Raw genomic sequence first — 15,973 nt, 5'->3', positions numbered from 1 at the left:
TTTGCGGCACAATATGCACCTTGCCGTCGGCCGGGACTTCCCCGCATTTCTAAGACTCGCTCTATATACACGGAGTCACCTGCATACATGCATTTATCAGCTGGCCTGATCTTGAACCGGTCGACGGAGTTCAATCCTCCCTCTTATCGCCGCCACCCGCCAACAAAGGCCCCAAAGCCTCCACAAACCCCCGCGCAAACACCTCCTCCGAAAACCGATCCACAACGCTCGCCCGCGCGCGGTTCCGCATCGCCCTTTGCGCATCGCCTGACAACTTTAGCGCGCGGTGCAGCGCGTCGGCGTACTCTTCTGCTGTTTCTGCTAGAAAGCCTAGTCATCACAACAGCATCAGTGCAAGGTCCCATTACCCCGATGGTAGAGAGTAGTTGCGCCTTTCCCTCTCTCCGAGAACACCAACCGCCCGTACATACCTGTGGGCTCCCCATCAACCTCCGTCACGATATCCAACTTGGGCCCGCCCGAGTTATGCGCTACGGGTATCACACCAGCCGCCTAAAAAAAGCATCATAAAACGTACATTAGTCATCCCCAACCTTCCACATAAACTGACTTCCCCATATGCGTATTGTGAATTTAGGTGGCGCGCCACGCACCATATACTCAACAATCCCTATCCCGAAATGCTCATCCCGCATCGTGTGCAGGCCCAGCGAGGCTTTGCGGAGGTGGGACAGGAGGATGGTGTAGGAGCCGTTTTCTATTATTTGTACTTGCTCCTAAGGGTACATAAAATCGGACAAAAGAAAAGATAAGCAGACCAAACCCCCAAGATGGGCCATATTAGCTCGCACAGAATATGGATATATACCGCGATGTTCAGCTCCCGGGCCCGCTCACCCAACACCGCCACCCGTCCCCGGTCCTCCGCGTTCCTGCTGCCCCCGATCATCACGAGTTTCAACCGGTCGCGATGTTCGGGATACTTGTCCAGCAGCCTCGCAAACGCGTCCAGTTGTAGGGTATGGTCCTTTTCTGGTCGGAACTGCGCGACAGCCACAATCACCTCCTCGCGATCGTCGAGGGAGAAGGATTTCAAGGCGGCGGTGTCGCACGGCGGGTAGACGATGGAAGTGCGGGTCGGGATGCGCCAGAGGGTGGTGATGTGGTTGAGGGTCCATGTCGAGTTTACCTTTCGGAGGGGCGGGATGTCAGCTATGTGGGGGGGATGATCTAAATGAACGGGGGACGAGGGAGGGAGAGGGGGCGTGTGTTTTTTTTTTTACCATGACGACGTCTGCGGCTCGGCCGGCGTGGCCGTATAGATATGCCACAAGCCGGTAGTACCTGCACACGCTTGATGTCAGTGTCGGCACCATACACGCAGGCACGAGTGGGTGAACGTTTTTACCATATCTTCGCCCCCGTCAACGCCGAACTCCTCGCCACCGCACCCGAGTTGTTATACCCAGCTTTACGAGCTGCTACGCGTCCTAGCATGTCGGAACTGGTGTCGGGTAGTTAGATGTCAGCGGCGGTCGGGGGCAGGGATGGGGGATAGCACACGCGCATATATACCTTATGGTCGGGTAATGCACGTACGTGACCACTTTGCAGCCAAAGACGTGCTTCGCGAGAGGGTAGGTGAATGCGAATCCGACCGTGTCTGGAAAAACATGGCCCCCGAGAAAAACGTTCAGATGACCCTTCATTGACGTTTGGGTGGGATAGGACAGGTCCGCATCTCAAAGTACCCACGAAAACATCAGGCGTGTATAAACGCAACGCTTCCCATGCCGTTATCAGCGATCCGAGGCTTTGCAATAGGAGCGTCATGAAGCGATACCTGCACGACACACATCACAGGTCAGCACGCTTATCCCCCACCCGAGCCCTATGCATACATCAACCCCAGAACGCACCGATCAGCCGCCAACCATCCCCATGTCTCCAATCGCACAAACTCCACCCTCCCCTCATCCACCTTCACGCCAAACTGCGACCGCACTTTAGCGAGGATCTGGGAAGGCGGCCCGGCTTTGGACCAGGTGTAGATAACGCATGTTGTGCGTGGGTGGTGGGTTTGGATGGCGCGGATGGCGGACCAGAGGACGCGTTCGCCGCCGCCGCCTGCGTCGCTGTAGCGATAGGAGGGGTTAGGAACTGGATATTGAGTGGGGAGGATCGGGCGGGTGAGGTGTACCAGTAGGGATGGAAGAACCCGAGGACGGGGTTGCGTTTTGTTGGGAATGATCTCCGCCGGCGGCTGCTTTTGTGAAGGGTTCCGAGGATGAGGGCGGCGAGGACGGCGAGGACGGCAGTGAAGACTGCGAGGAACGCCGACATAGCTGGCAAGCCTACGGGTCAGTGAGCAGATGCCGATATCGGGGGTTTTGCGAAGGTGACGGGGAATGGCGGTCGAAGAAGTGAGGCAACTTCAAGGGGGGGCTTTTCGCCTCTTTCGCACGCGTCCCGGCGGAACAGGCGGAACAGGCTCAACTCCTCCGCCGCTCAACCGTTCGCACTCTTACATCGACCCCAGACACCCAACCCGAGAACAACTTCTATGATGGCAGCACTCCGGAGAGCCGCCACCAAGCCAGCATCCCTCCGTCCGACCCCCAGCATAACCGGCACTCGATGCGCCGCTCTACTATGCAGAACGACGAGGTTGTCACCTCCAACGGCGTCCAACTATTCAACAGGTCCCGACTCTACGGAGAGCTTAGACTATAACATTCGCCTTCGGGAACGGGTGAAGGGGACCCCGACAATCGAGGCTTCTTCAACGAGGTTGGTGGCGGGTCCCTTGGTGAGGAAGTGCGGAATGCGGAGTTCGGTAGCTAAACCCCAAACCCGGACAGCGATATCAAAACCCGCCTCGCCGAAACCGCCCTCTCCCACGTCCCCGCAAAGGGCTGGACCATCGACGCATTAGCAGCCGCCGCAAAAGATCTCGGCTACCCGTCCGTCCTGCACGGCCTTTTTCCAGGCGGAGGCGCGGATCTGATCGATTATTTTTTGCGGAAGAGTAAGAATGAGATGCGGGCGGAGTTGGAGGGGATGGATTTGAGCAGGTGCGGGTTGGACGGCAATGTGAGAGTTGGTTGGAGGAATGGGTGGAGGCTTAATATGTTGGGTTTAGCATGCGGATTCCGGTGAAGATTCGGACGGCGTGTGTTAAGCGGCTGCAGTTGACGGCGCCGTTTATATCCAAGTGGCCAGACGTAAGTTGAATTTCAGGCATATGTACTGTCCTGATGCAACGTGCTGACAGGTTCACGAATCCCACAGGCTCTTGCGGTGATGGCCCAACCGCAAAACGTGCCCATGTCACTGCGGAATCTAGGCGAACTGGTAGATGAGATCTGGTATCTCGCCGGCGACCGATCCGTTGATGTGAGTTGCCGTAGCAACCCTCCCTTTGCTCCAAATATCAACTCTTACCAAAGCCCTCCCTGCGGAACAGATGAACTGGTACAGCAAACGCGCCATGCTCGCGGGGGTCTACACCTCCACTGAAGTCTACATGACGCAAGACAAATCGCCCGACTTCCAAGAGACGTGGAAGTTCCTGGACAGGCGGTTGCAGGATGTCGCGACGTTTGGGCGGACGACCGCGGAGGTGTCTAATGTTGTGCAGTTTGGGTTGAGGAGCGCTGTGGGGGTGTTGGCGTCGGTGAGTGGCGACTTTGAGGTTTCAAACTCTGTGTTGGACTTTATTTGACAGTCTTGCGCTGTTCAGTACGGGCATCGGACACCGTTTGATCGCAAGTAGGGGATTGCGGGTTTGTCGTGTGCTTCATTCGGGTACATCGCCTACGGAAGTGCAGGGGCGGTGCGATTTTACACTACGCAACACTAGGTGTACTCGCGCATAGCTAGCACAGGACGACCGGGTCGATTACTGTCTCAAGGCGTATATGTAAAGCACATTGATAGCTCGGAATAGCGGTTCGTAGGTCTCTCCCGTCAAGCTGCTGCTCAATAGCGGGTCGACATGTTTGACCAGCCAGGGTTTACCGTACAGGTGATCGGAACAGTCCTTCGTTCCATGTACCATAGATTCCAAAATGTTTCTGCACTCTCTATGCTACACACTGGTACAAACTGGCACCCTCATGCGATACAGCCGAGTTTCTCGGATCAGACGCCCCATCATCTAGGACTCGGCCGCGCGCGGCGCCTCAGACTTCATCGGTAGCGATGCCGATCGCGGCGGATATCAAGGGGAATCTGGACCGTCGACTCGTCCATGAACACTGCGCCTGGACTCGTGGTCGTACGCATGAACCCCCGCAGGCTCGCTCAACGGGCACTCCTAAGCAGTCTCAGACGTTGAAGAGCTCCCCTGAGTTGATCATCTTGGCATAAGTGCTGACCAAGACCATGATAGCGAATCTGCGAAACGTACAACGCTGAGTTCCCAGCATTCCAACCACCGAGAAACGTCCCGCGGTAATAGTACTTACGTCAAAATCCCCGTAGGCGGTGATCCCGAACTACTATTCCCCCCAGTATGGTTCGTTAACCCCAAAACCGCGAAAAACAACGCTACCCACAGCGGCCAGCGATTCTGGAAGAAGAATCCGGCAGCACCTTTTCATGGGAGGGAGAAGACGTGAGTTTCGAATACGGCGTTATGATGGTGGGGAGTTGCCGGACTCACCCGCGGCGAGAGCGACTGCTGTGAATGCAAAGCCGGGGTCGCTCTCTCCGGGTTTGTCGATGGGCTCCTTGCCGAGGGTTATGATACTCTCGGGGCGGCGGGGGTCCGGGTACTTTGTCCTTAGAACCATCTTGGGGTAGTGGTCTGGCTTGCTGGGGAGATGTGCGAGCTTTTGATGTCCAAGCGGCGAAAGGGGACTGCGCGTGCGAAAGCCCCTCTCCGCCCGTCTCCGGGGTTCTCGCGGGTAGACGAGGCTTTCTCCCGCGCCCATTTGAGGTGAGAGCCCCAATTGCTGCCGGCGTATGCTCCCTCTTGCTTTGGAAGGCCAGCAAGCGAGCATTTATCCCCTTCGCTACATATAAAGTCGGGCTTCGATGACCTGAACCTCTCTTCCACAGGTCTACAAACTCCGCCGCGCTAGTTCAACCTCCTCATTCCCCCAGACGACATGTCCGCCGACTCCGCTTCGGAGACTGGCAAAGTCTCCCAGGTGTGCTTTATCGTTCACGGGATGGGGCGCCAGCGGCGCTACGTCGAGAACATGGCCTCCCTCCGAAAGGGCTGTAAAGAAGTCTTAAAGGAAGAATTTGCCGATGAAGATTCGCGAGTTGCGTGGATACCAATAGAATGGCATCAGGAACTTCATGCCCTTGACTCTGTCGACCGGTGAGTCCTCTGCACAGCTTCTGCAAGTATCTCTCGAAACACAGCATCCCTTACATTGCCAAGGACAGGCGCATGAACTCCATTACCTTACCCACCTGCTCCATATTACGGGCCATCAACAACGATATCCTAGCAGACGTACTCTACTATTTCTCAAGCTATCATGGCCAGACGATACTGGACATCATCGTCCGACGGCTCAACCAAGCATACGACGATTTCTTGGTAGAACACCCGGATTTCGATGGACATATCGTTCTGATTGGGCACTCTCTTGGCGGCGTCATTTGCTATGATTTGCTTTCCAACATCGATGACCCAGCGAATTCGAAACCCGCAAGTACTCCCGACCGCGAGAGATCAACCCACTTCCCATTGCGGTACCCGCAGCTCAAATTCCGGCCAGGCGCGTTGTTCATGCTCGGGTCTCCTATAGGTGCGGTGCTCACGATGAGAGGCCAATCGCCGCTGACGTACCACCCACCACCGGAGATTCAGTTTCAGAACATCTTCCATCTGTACGATCCGCTGGTATGATTCCCTCTCGTTTACGTGTCCCCGCATAGCGCGCAGCTAAACCCGTATTCGCTCAATGCAGGCGTACCGGATCGAGCCGCTATTCGATCCCCGCTACGTAGAAGTCGGTCCTGTATGTTTGCAGCGGCCTAGCGCTCGCATTCCCACCATCACGTATTACCGGAACCTTTTCTTCTCGCAACTGCCCGATCTGTCGACTATGCCAGCGATGCCCGCCATGCCGACGATGCCGACAATGCCCGCTATGCCCACCATGCCTCCAAACATTATATCGCAGCTGCAACTCCCCCGGCCCTCGTTACCGTTGCCAACGCTGGACTTCTTCAAAGGCCACATGCCATCATTGTGGGCAGCCAGCGGGTTTTGGAGCGAGAACATTGATATGGCAGAAGAGGCTGCCCGTGTGGCAGCGGCAGACAATGCAGAAGCGGGGTGGCTGCCGAGAAAACGGCGGCGGCTGGACGGCGATACGCTATCCCCGTTCGCTGTCGAAATTCAAAGCGATGGCGACGAGGGCACGTCCCTACACCAGCGTAGCAGTCGCAAGCGAAAACGACGCGCAGTCTCGGCTGACGTGGAGGATATGCAATCTGGACCAACGGATTTGGGTGGTCGGCCGCCACGTCGGAAACCCCGGCGGCCTAGGCGGAATGGAAATGGGAATGAGAATGGAAGGAGTGCTGGTGACTCTTCCGTAACCCCGCCTCCACAATCGTCAGGACAAGAAACTGATCCACTAAGCTCCGCGCGCTCATACGCGTCCTCCGTCGCGGACATGGTGATGAAGTCCATTAAAAGCCTCTCCAGTGGGTCAGCAGGCGCCGAAACCGAGCCTACCGTCGACCCATCCGACTCCGATCTCGACGGACTGGCACCCGACGATGACCACCAGCAGTCCGATAACGACAACCCAGGCGTTCTTGGAACAACAAGGGACGTAGTCGATGAGTTGGTAGGCCGCGAAGAAGCGCTGCGGTTAGTCGCGAATGATCTGTCGCATGCGCACGATCGGCCGTACTCTGCTGGCGGGCAGACGAATGGGACGCAGCCCGAAGATCAGGCTTCTGATAGGCCCGAACATTTCTCACCGCCGCCGGACGCGGAGAGGAAGGACTTTTATGTGCAGGATAATATTATCGACAACGTCTTCCAGCAGGTGGGTGGGCGGTATTATTTCTTAAGCTAGGGACTTATTGTAGACGGCTAATTTTGCCCCTACTTTCAGTATCTGTCCGGGCTCAGAGCGCATTTCTCCTACTGGTCCAACATGAACGTCATGCATCATATTTTGGTGACCACACTGAAAGCACCGCAGGGCGAGCAGGGGCAGTCTTCCAGAACACCTCCGTAGTGATCGGCAGATAGCGCAGTTTTTTTGGTATAGGTTCAGTGTTTTGCAACAATCTCCATGTTGCATCCACGAGTATAGGTTAAGGATGTTACGTAACAGATGTTTCATGAGGTATCAAGACTTTGTGTTAGTTGCCCATGGGTAACACGTATCCTTCAGTCAGACCGCGAGGGTAACATCTTCGGTTGCCCTGATGAACACCCCTTTGTTACGCGCGGCCCTCTCCTCAAATCAAAGCTTCCTGGCTGAGCCCTTGCGCACACGGACTTGCAGCGTGGAGGCTTGCCTTTCCAGTGTCCAGCTTGTCGTACCGTGCAGACTGCCCAACAGTTGCGAAAACGTCCCTATGTGGGTATGTGAACGTAGCTACGGTGCTGAAGGTTATACTCTGTCATGTGTCCAAGGTCATCAACATCCGCATCTCATCTCTTAGGAAGGACCGGGCAACCGTTTCTACATCATTGAGCACCAGGGCAATGATTTTCTACATATAAATCAACAGTCAGCGAGATGCGTGGTGATCCTTGAATCTGCTGGAAACGGGAAGCTCTCCGAGTTCCTTCCGTCGTACCTTGATCTTCGAATCGGTCCTCGTGAAATACTCGACATACGTCTGGTTTCTGAATGCTTCTGGGTTGACCAACAACTTGCTGTAGGCGATTACCAGCAGGTCGAAGAAGGCGAAGAGGATCTGCGAGTAATCGAAGTCGAACGGCTGCATATCAAGGGCGTTAGTTTACAAGTGATCAGTGCGTCCGCTGGACTGGAAAGACGGATGATGGTGCCACGTACGATATGATGTGAATCGGCATATGCGTCATTTATGGGGTCTGAGATTGACAGAGTGGTGGAGGTGTCGGTGAGAGGACTTAGTCGAGACGCTTTTCCTAAGAATATCCGTTTCTATCAAAGCCAACATGTCAAGACCCCTCATTTAATTTCCACCCACCCGAATCTCATAAGCCATCGTTGACCCTCACGATGGCAGCATCATCACTCACCATGCGTTGCCGCGCATTGCTCCCCTGCCCACTCCCGACCCCCCCACCCTCCCCCGCCCCTCCCGTCTTCACGTCCCCAGCGCCTTCGCTCTCCATATCCCCAAACACGCCTGAAAGCTGCCTCAAAAAGTCACCGACGGTCATTATCTCCAGCAGATTGCCCAACGCATGGCCCAACCCGATCCATCGCTGTATCCGCCTGCGGATTTTGATGTGGTCGGCTTTTGGGGGGAGCAGATGTTCTGCTCTTAATTGGACGATTCCGAGGTAGTGGGCTTTCCCTTCGTAGAGGGAGATGATGTATTGGAACGTGGTGATACGTCGGCGGATGTGGGCGTCTAGGGTGGACGTTGAGAGTGTGGACTGTTGTTGAGGGTCTGTTGGGTCCATATGTGCGATAAATTCTCTGCCGAGGCGGTGAGCAAAACAGTGTCATGCAAAGGACTATTCGTTGGATACTGTGAAGGCACTCACGAGGTCTTGAGAACAGAGTACACTGTACTAGAGCAGTGCTGTCTTCACGGTATCAAACGAAGAATACGTTGGTTACGGCTGTGCTGGAGGCGATGGTTATGTGGCAATTGGGGTCGCTTGGAAGTTCAAGAAAGCAAGACACGTCGATCCAGAACGAAACGTGCAGACACAAAATGCGTACATCAGACTTATTAAAGCCTGCGCAACGCTCACGTGATGAAACCCACGTGATGGAACGCTCTCTCGGACGCTCTTTTGACCTGTACCGTACAGTACACCCTTCTGGTACTACTGTAATTGCATTCTGACAACACTGGCGCTTTGGCACAGTTGAATATTGCTCTCCATGCAGACGTGGTAGCGAGTTCAATTCCCACTCCCAGACAACTTCTTTGTTCAGATTATGACCCCTGTCGCGCTAGGCGCGGCGTGGTAACTACTGTCGCGCTCGGCGCTTCGTGGGTGTTAACTGAACAGCACAACTACCGTACGTACTATCGCAACAGAAAGCAACCTTACCCACTCTCAAACAGCTCGAGCCACGACCATTTTTCCTCTGCCTCACGGTCCTTTTCGTTTAATTCCTCCCGTTTCAGGCCCCCAATTTACTGGGATCGACAATTAGTAAATCGAGTTGGGCTCGAGATGCGCGAGAGACCCGTTTATCGAGCACTTCCGTGTGGCTCGCGGCAAAGAGTGGATTGCTGCACAGCTTTCCCGTGTCTTGTATTTGGGAATTAACCACTTCTGACCATCATCCGACAGTCAAAATGTACCCAATATACGGTACTGCACTTCTGGCCAGCCCTGGACCTGCACTTAGCAACGCCGCCGTGGCCAGCCTTGTTACTACGCTGTCCCATAGCCGCAGGTTTTCTTCACCGGTTCTTCCACATCCGCTCACCGCCATTGCCACCGCCATGGTCACCCCCATTGCCAACACCATTGCCATCGCCATTGCCAAGATCTTTCAACTTTGAACTACACACCTACAGCACACCCGTCACGTCAGCTTCCTGTTTCGCTTTTTGTTTACAAGGTGACTCCAAAACCAGTCTTCTCATTCTTGCCCCAGCAGTAATTCAAACCTGTCTGTACAGTACATCCTTTCGCCGTCGACGTTGCTCAACGTCCTGCTCTCGCCTTCCGCAATCGCTTGGGGCAGCCCGGAATAGGGGCAGTCTCGCGGTACGCTCTCGACTCCTGCAATCGCTTGAGGTGCAGCCTGGATTTGGGCACTCGCGGTACGCTCTCGACTCCTGCAATCGCTTGAGGTGCAGCCTGGATTTGGGCACTCGCGGTACGCTCTCTCGCCTTCCGCAATCGCTTCGCTGTCATAGTCGAGAACAAAGGCGACAACTCTTTCAGCCTGAGCACTGCATTCAAGCCCCAAGGCATCAGCATCCAATATGTTGCTCTAGCAATACGTTGGTCTAGCGGCACTACGCTCACCGGTGATGAAGCCACAACCATGATGGAACTGCTTTCTGAAGAAGACTTCATTACTTCACGCCGCCCACCTCCATCTCTGCTGAGATCCGATGATTATGGGTGAAAAAATGCGTGCAATTCATCAATCTCCCTATAAGCGCATATTGATTCCCACATTTACATAGCTTAGCTTTTTGCGAATCACTGTGGTTGGGCTGCGTAGGGAGGGTTAGTATATAGCGCAGTGTAGCGCTTGCCAACTTGACATACTGTACTTTGCTGCCATAGCCGTCACTCGCCTCCGGCGGCTCCCAATGTGTGAAGGGGAATAAAGTAACGAGTTCCACAATCAACCCCAGAGCTGCCCCACATCCTTTACACGCGTGTAAAAAACGTGGGGATCCCCACTCTACTCCTTCAACCCCCTTCCTTCCCGGCAATCCATCACGGCAATCACCTGCATACACCTCATCTCTAGCAGGCACGCAAAAGGCACAGCACACCCAACATGTCATCACACCAGGCGCTCCAGGGGCACCTGTGGTGTGGCATCTTTACTGGAGCAACCACACCACGGCGGAAGAGGAGGAAGGTTGCTCCGGCTACCCCGCGGTTGCCCATACGTCTGCCAACTGTGCAGACACCATTGCAATCACCCCCGCGATTTGAGTTCCCACCGTCTATCCGTCGCCACTTGCCCGAAGCCATTGCAGACATGGTCAGCGAGAGTTCCGGCGATGACGACGGGCAGCACCAGCATCGAGGGCTTTCACCTGTGAAAAGGGGTCTGCAGCGTCCGTTGAACCTCCCGGCTGACATCCCTTTCCGTTTTCCCAGCACACCGGGTGGACCCCTGGCGTATGAGCCCCCGCCTCCACCCCCGCCTCCACCCCCGCCTCCACCCCCTGCTCAACGACCCCGCCCGCAGACGCATGCCTGCACCAAGGTTTCCCTTCATCGAATCCATAATCAGAATCATCAGAATCAAGTTCAAAGGGAGCGCCTCAGAACATTCATCGGCAATGTTCACATCCTTGCGCGCCACACCACCTTCTTCCTGAAGTACTACCTTGGTGAGTTTTTGGCGTACACTACACTGTATATTTCCTGAAACAATGTCCTGACTACTACGTCTGCCCACCACAGCTGATCATCCTCTGCACGATTTCCCAGACATCATGGACAAGCACATCGGCATGATATTTGAGCTGCTAAACAATCCGGGCTACAACGGCAATCCGGTCATCACGCAAGAGTTGCGTCCATGGGTTCAAGACTACTGTAATGTTTACGGATTCGCCCCCATACGCATGCGAAATTGCCAACAGACGGCAGCATACACGGCTCAGAGCATCCTCACAAACCTCAAAGTCAACGTACAAGAGCATTTCATGCAAATGCTTCTGCGCTACATCAACGAAAGGATTGGTTTGAAGCAAGTCGCACTGCATCTCCGGAGAGCCAGAGTCAACCGAGCGCAGCGGAGACAGTATTATCAGCGGGTCCGTCAATTTACAAAATTTGCGACGTTTGAAGAGTTTCCAACCGAAGAGGAGTTTGCGCGCCTCACACGACTTGAGCAGACTGTCCTCGACGAGCTATGGGCTCTGTTTCCTCCCCAGGATGAGCCGCTTGCGTACAACCTTGCGGTGGACGCAATGCCATATTTAGGTGGGTTGCATCCTGTATCTTCACCCCCCCCCCCCCCAGGCTCGTGCGTGGCTGTGCAGTGCCTCGCTTGGTATGCCGACCTGGCTGAGTGGCTGCCTGCCAGGACCCCGGCCAACGTGGTTCGCGATGCGCTGTCGCCGCTGGGGTGCCCGCACGCTTGGCTCCTGCGGGTCCCCCCCCCTCCCCTTCTCCCCCCCTCCTCCCCCGCCTTGACGACGCCCCCAGTGCGTGCACAGCGGGCCCGGGGCACGGCCGATGCTCTTGCCCACCGCCACGGCGTCGACTTAACCGCTCGCCCCCTTCGCCCCCCCCCCCCTCCCCCTGGCTTCCTCTTTTGTCTAATCATGGTCCACTCCTGTCTCACCAGAGGTGCCTATTGTGAGCTCTCATGCCTCTATGAGCGCCGTGGAATGCGGCTGTTTTCCGCTATCCCACTGCGCAAATCTCGAATCCAGTCATCTGTTCGGATCGACACGCTGATCCTAGGCACTCATATCCTGGATGTTGGCCGACGTCGCATGGGGAAACTCACTGATGAACGCAAGCGGGAGCTGTGGGGGCAGTTTATCAACGTGAATGTAAGTCTCTATCCTTATGTGCTTATTTCAATCAGATTACTTCGCTGAATGACGGATTATAGGACAAGGTCTTCAAACATCGAAAGAAGCTTGGTCTCAAGTTCGATGGGTCAATTAGCACCAACGGGTATTCCGTTACCATCCACTTCAAGAAGCCAGGGCTCAAGTATGGGCATCGGGCCCGGAAGCGCAGCAAGGCCCAAATGCGGGAAGAAGTCAAGCAGTTGTATTTTGAGCACCACATCGCCGAACTACGGGAGGCTCCAAACATCGTCTGCATTGATCCGGGCAAGCGTGACCTCCTGTTCTGTCGAGATATTGAGAAGGAGCGGCCATTTCGGTACGTTTCAGTTGATTACTACTGCCCTGCTGTCCCCGCTACCCCCCTTCCCCCCCCCCCCCCCCCCCCCCCCGCGTCTCCGCCCGCCAGCCCCCCGTCTCCGCCCGCCAGCCCCCTGTCTCCGCCCCCAGCCCCCCGTCTCCGCCCGCCAGCCCCCCGTCTCCGCTACCCCCCCCCCCCGTCTCCGCCCGCCAGCCCCCCGTCTCCGCTACCCCCCCCCCTGTCTCCGCCCGCCAGCCCCCCGTCTCCGCCCGCCAGCCCCCTGTCTCCGCCCCCAGCCCCCCGTCTCCGCCCGCCAGCCTCCCGTCTCCGCCCACCATCCCCATTGCGGCGACATTCCGTTGCAGCGTTCTCACAATGCACCACCCCATACCAGATACACATCCAATCAACGGGCGGTCGAGACAAAATCGCGGTACTTTCGGAGAGACATGACAGAGCGGAAGATCAATGCTGGCGTTGCTGAGATGGAATCACAGATTCCGTCGCACAAGAGCATGAACATCGAGGAGTTCTCAGCGTTCATTGTGGATCACATACATGCAGGTATGATGTATCATGTATCGTCTTCAAAGTTGGGTAAACATGGGCTGACATCCATATTCAAGATCCCGCCCTGGATGAGTTTTACCGGGATGAGATTCACGTCGCTCGCAGATTCAAGGCGTTCTCACTGCGGCAAAAGTCTGAGAGCAAGCTCATTAAGAACATGCGACACCGGTATGGAAAGCATTTTTCGGTCATCCTGGGTGATTGGAGCGATGCTGGAAAAACAATGCGCTTTCAGGAGTCATCAAAGACCAAGGGGTGAGTGACCATCATTGTTTTTTATGTATTTTAATATGCTAACTCATCATGGAAATCGGATTCCGCACACTCTTTGCGAGAAACGGCATTCCATGCTACTTGCTGGATGAGTATCGAACGTCGTCCGTGTGCCCAGACTGCCACGGCCGTGTGAAGAAAAACATCCGACGCCGGCTGTCACCTTGGCCGTGGCAAGCTAGAAGGGGAAGAATGGAATACGTCCATGGATTGCTGGGTTGCCCCAACCCCGAATGTATCAACCAAGACTGGACGCCATTTGAGATTCCTGGGAGACAACCACTACGGATGAAAGTGCACAATCGGGACGTCCTGAGCACCAAGAATTTCCTCTCGATTGTGCGTTCGGTGGTGTTTGGCAATGGCCGCAGACCAGACGCATTTTCCCGTAACCGGTAGTCTAGATTTCACCCCATCCCATTTTCCGTGGTGGTTATCTGCCATCCACATTATTGTACCTCTGCCGGAGGCATCGCCGATGATGGCAACTTGTACAGTATATGCACCATGATCTCAGACACAGTCACTTCAGCTTTGCATGACACCCATCATTTATGCATTCGATTATATGAAGGGCTGTCCCCGTCAATGGCCTCCCTCCCCATTCTGCTGGACATCCCAACTCATTACGCTAATAGCGTTGGCCAGACATACGACTGTCCGAATATCCCCAACCTGACGACAGATGTCCTAGTGACCCCTAGATACGAGTGGCGACAGAGGTGTATCCACCGGCCACACTCGTATCGAATGCATTATTCATCGTCACCCATCAAATCCGCCAGCTCCTGTTCCTCCTCTGCCGTCATCTTGACCTCCTTTTTCCATTTTGACTTTGCTTTCGGGATGATCTGTTCGTCCGCTTGTATCTTCAATGGCTCTTCAGCCGTGCTCGCACCTTTCTCGAGGTCTTTCGCTAGTACGTTGATAGAAGCATGATTTATCACAAAAGTCAGAGCGAGCTGAATGCACCATATGAACTTACGTGTGATGGCCCAACTCCGTATCGTCCCATCTAAAGAGGCGGTCCATAGTGTAGAGCCTCGGAGCTTGATATCCGAAACTTCTCCAAAATGCCCGGTCAGGACTTTCACACACTTTTCTGTCTGTTTACAAAATCCTGTAAGTCAATGGCATAAGGTTTGGGCTCTGGCCTGGATGTTGAAAACTTACGCCGACGTCCCATATCCGAACATTCTCGTCCCGACAGCCAGTAGCCAAGTGCGCTCCACCAGGGAAAACGCAAAGCGAGCGGACGAAGTCGGGATGCTCGAACGTCGAATCTGCTATGTTTGTCTGATGAAGTCCTGACGTCAAACGGCAGTCTTTTCGAGCAGACAACAGAGGTTTGAGCGATGGTAAGCAGCATACCTCCAGATCCCATCGTTTTGCCGTTTTGTCCGCGGAAACTGCGTTATGAGGTAAAAGGGGTGGTTTCATGAGCTCCGCCCTGTACATCCTTGCGACAGGTAGCACCACCTACCTGACCACAGAGACCCCTCCGCAATTTGCAACGCATAGACCGAGGTTTGATGCCCAGTCAGGTTTTCAACAACCTGTCCAGTTGCAATGTTCCATTTCTTGATCGATGTATCAGACGACCCAGAGAATATATGGAGGCCGTCCTCTGCAATCACTAAATCCTCCACAGCTCTGTTATGATCTTTGAAGACTCGCACACAGGCCCCCGTCGCAATGTCCCATTGCCGTATCGTGCTGTCGCTGGATGCACTGAAGATCCATTTGTGGAAAGTGATCACTCGTTTGACGAAGTCTGAATGGCCCTCTAAGGTCGCTAAGAGAACGCCTGTCTATTTGGGTGGCCAGTAAGTCAGCAGGCACGGTAGAATCGCAACTGACTCCGCTCCGCTCAACGTACCTTCACATCCCACTTCTTGACCGTCTTATCCCACGACCCTGTGAACAATTGTACGTCGTTTCCCGAAGCATCGTGCACCACTGCTACTGTTGTTACCGGCCCGGAATGCCCTCTGAATGTCATGATGGGCTTGCCAGTCTTCATGAACGTATGGAAAAGGAGGTTGTCCCCAGTAAGTCAGTCCAGGGCCCTTCGTCTTTCAAAGTTAACCCGCTCCAGCCAAGAGCTCGTCACCTTGCCTTCAGCTCTATCTTCCTCGCAACATGTCCAGACTCCGCAATGTAGGCGTACTCGGCCGCCCCTGCAGGAATGTTTTCCACAATTGAGAACGCCAACACCTTAGAGGTGAGCTGGTAAGGATTCCCGGGTGCCTTCTTCCCAGACAGTTGCGTTTTCTTCTGTTCGCGTGCTCGTGCAATCTCTAGATCGCGGTCGGATTGGAAGAAGTTCTCCGCGTCGGACGAGTAATGAGGGCCTAGCGCGGACCCGTCAGTCTGATGTTTGAGCATATTGAAGGCTCCGGATAGTCGTTTGGAGAGAGTGTAAGGGCAATGGCGAAACCTGGACAGTTGCGCAAGTTCGGTTCTACATAC

At 54.9% G+C, this 15,973-nt stretch overlaps 7 protein-coding genes across 7 annotated transcripts; 4 read left to right on the top strand and 3 right to left on the bottom strand.

Annotated features, from left to right (window-relative positions):
• Positions 1-130: 130 nt before the first annotated feature.
• On the bottom strand, positions 131-2,304 carry EV422DRAFT_551576 (GDP-Man:Man(3)GlcNAc(2)-PP-Dol alpha-1,2-mannosyltransferase; the record flags this gene model as incomplete). Its single annotated transcript, XM_053071845.1, has 10 exons — positions 131-330; positions 432-513; positions 615-737; positions 830-1,150; positions 1,245-1,305; positions 1,370-1,465; positions 1,537-1,624; positions 1,713-1,804; positions 1,881-2,096; positions 2,162-2,304. The coding sequence occupies 10 exons, from the start codon at positions 2,302-2,304 to the stop codon at positions 131-133; spliced, it is 1,422 nt and encodes a 473-aa protein (XP_052921765.1).
• Positions 2,305-2,613: 309 nt separating this feature from the next.
• Positions 2,614-3,685, top strand: EV422DRAFT_551575 (COQ9-domain-containing protein; the record flags this gene model as incomplete). Its single annotated transcript, XM_053071844.1, has 5 exons — positions 2,614-2,663; positions 2,823-3,035; positions 3,104-3,185; positions 3,253-3,357; positions 3,428-3,685. 5 exons carry the CDS (start codon positions 2,614-2,616, stop codon positions 3,683-3,685), a joined length of 708 nt encoding a protein of 235 aa, XP_052921764.1.
• Positions 3,686-5,075: 1,390 nt separating this feature from the next.
• EV422DRAFT_571320 (uncharacterized protein) lies at positions 5,076-7,181 on the top strand (the record flags this gene model as incomplete). Its single annotated transcript, XM_053072981.1, has 4 exons — positions 5,076-5,293; positions 5,362-5,824; positions 5,892-6,986; positions 7,056-7,181. The coding sequence occupies 4 exons, from the start codon at positions 5,076-5,078 to the stop codon at positions 7,179-7,181; spliced, it is 1,902 nt and encodes a 633-aa protein (XP_052921763.1).
• A 226-nt stretch (positions 7,182-7,407) lies between these two features.
• Positions 7,408-8,794, bottom strand: EV422DRAFT_623075 (uncharacterized protein; the record flags this gene model as incomplete). The annotated part of the gene is made up of 6 exons (XM_053074208.1): positions 8,657-8,794; positions 8,183-8,588; positions 7,974-8,084; positions 7,753-7,896; positions 7,639-7,665; positions 7,408-7,569 (listed from the first exon to the last, which is right to left on the bottom strand). The coding sequence occupies exons 2-6, from the start codon at positions 8,570-8,572 to the stop codon at positions 7,408-7,410; spliced, it is 834 nt and encodes a 277-aa protein (XP_052921762.1). The 5' UTR covers positions 8,573-8,588; positions 8,657-8,794.
• Positions 8,795-9,407: 613 nt separating this feature from the next.
• EV422DRAFT_544003 (uncharacterized protein) lies at positions 9,408-9,727 on the top strand. The gene has a single exon (XM_053071359.1). It carries the CDS (start codon positions 9,427-9,429, stop codon positions 9,634-9,636), a length of 210 nt encoding a protein of 69 aa, XP_052921761.1. The 5' UTR covers positions 9,408-9,426; the 3' UTR covers positions 9,637-9,727.
• Positions 9,728-10,595: 868 nt separating this feature from the next.
• Positions 10,596-13,997, top strand: EV422DRAFT_623074 (uncharacterized protein; the record flags this gene model as incomplete). Its single annotated transcript, XM_053074207.1, has 7 exons — positions 10,596-11,160; positions 11,234-11,758; positions 12,128-12,336; positions 12,399-12,676; positions 13,053-13,222; positions 13,285-13,480; positions 13,541-13,997. The coding sequence occupies 7 exons, from the start codon at positions 10,596-10,598 to the stop codon at positions 13,635-13,637; spliced, it is 2,040 nt and encodes a 679-aa protein (XP_052921760.1). The 3' UTR covers positions 13,638-13,997.
• A 259-nt stretch (positions 13,998-14,256) lies between these two features.
• Positions 14,257-15,889, bottom strand: EV422DRAFT_500807 (WD40-repeat-containing domain protein; the record flags this gene model as incomplete). The annotated part of the gene is made up of 6 exons (XM_053068154.1): positions 14,257-14,607; positions 14,675-14,797; positions 14,873-14,910; positions 14,985-15,312; positions 15,381-15,492; positions 15,615-15,889. The coding sequence occupies 6 exons, from the start codon at positions 15,887-15,889 to the stop codon at positions 14,257-14,259; spliced, it is 1,227 nt and encodes a 408-aa protein (XP_052921759.1).
• Positions 15,890-15,973: the final 84 nt, after the last annotated feature.

The sequence above is a fragment of the Fimicolochytrium jonesii genome (assembly GCF_025526975.1).
Source record: "Fimicolochytrium jonesii strain JEL569 chromosome Unknown EV422scaffold_33, whole genome shotgun sequence".
Lineage (NCBI taxonomy): Eukaryota > Fungi > Chytridiomycota > Chytridiomycetes > Spizellomycetales > Powellomycetaceae > Fimicolochytrium > Fimicolochytrium jonesii.
Note: the sequence above shows the minus strand (reverse complement) of the source record. Positions and strands in the feature narration are given on the sequence as shown.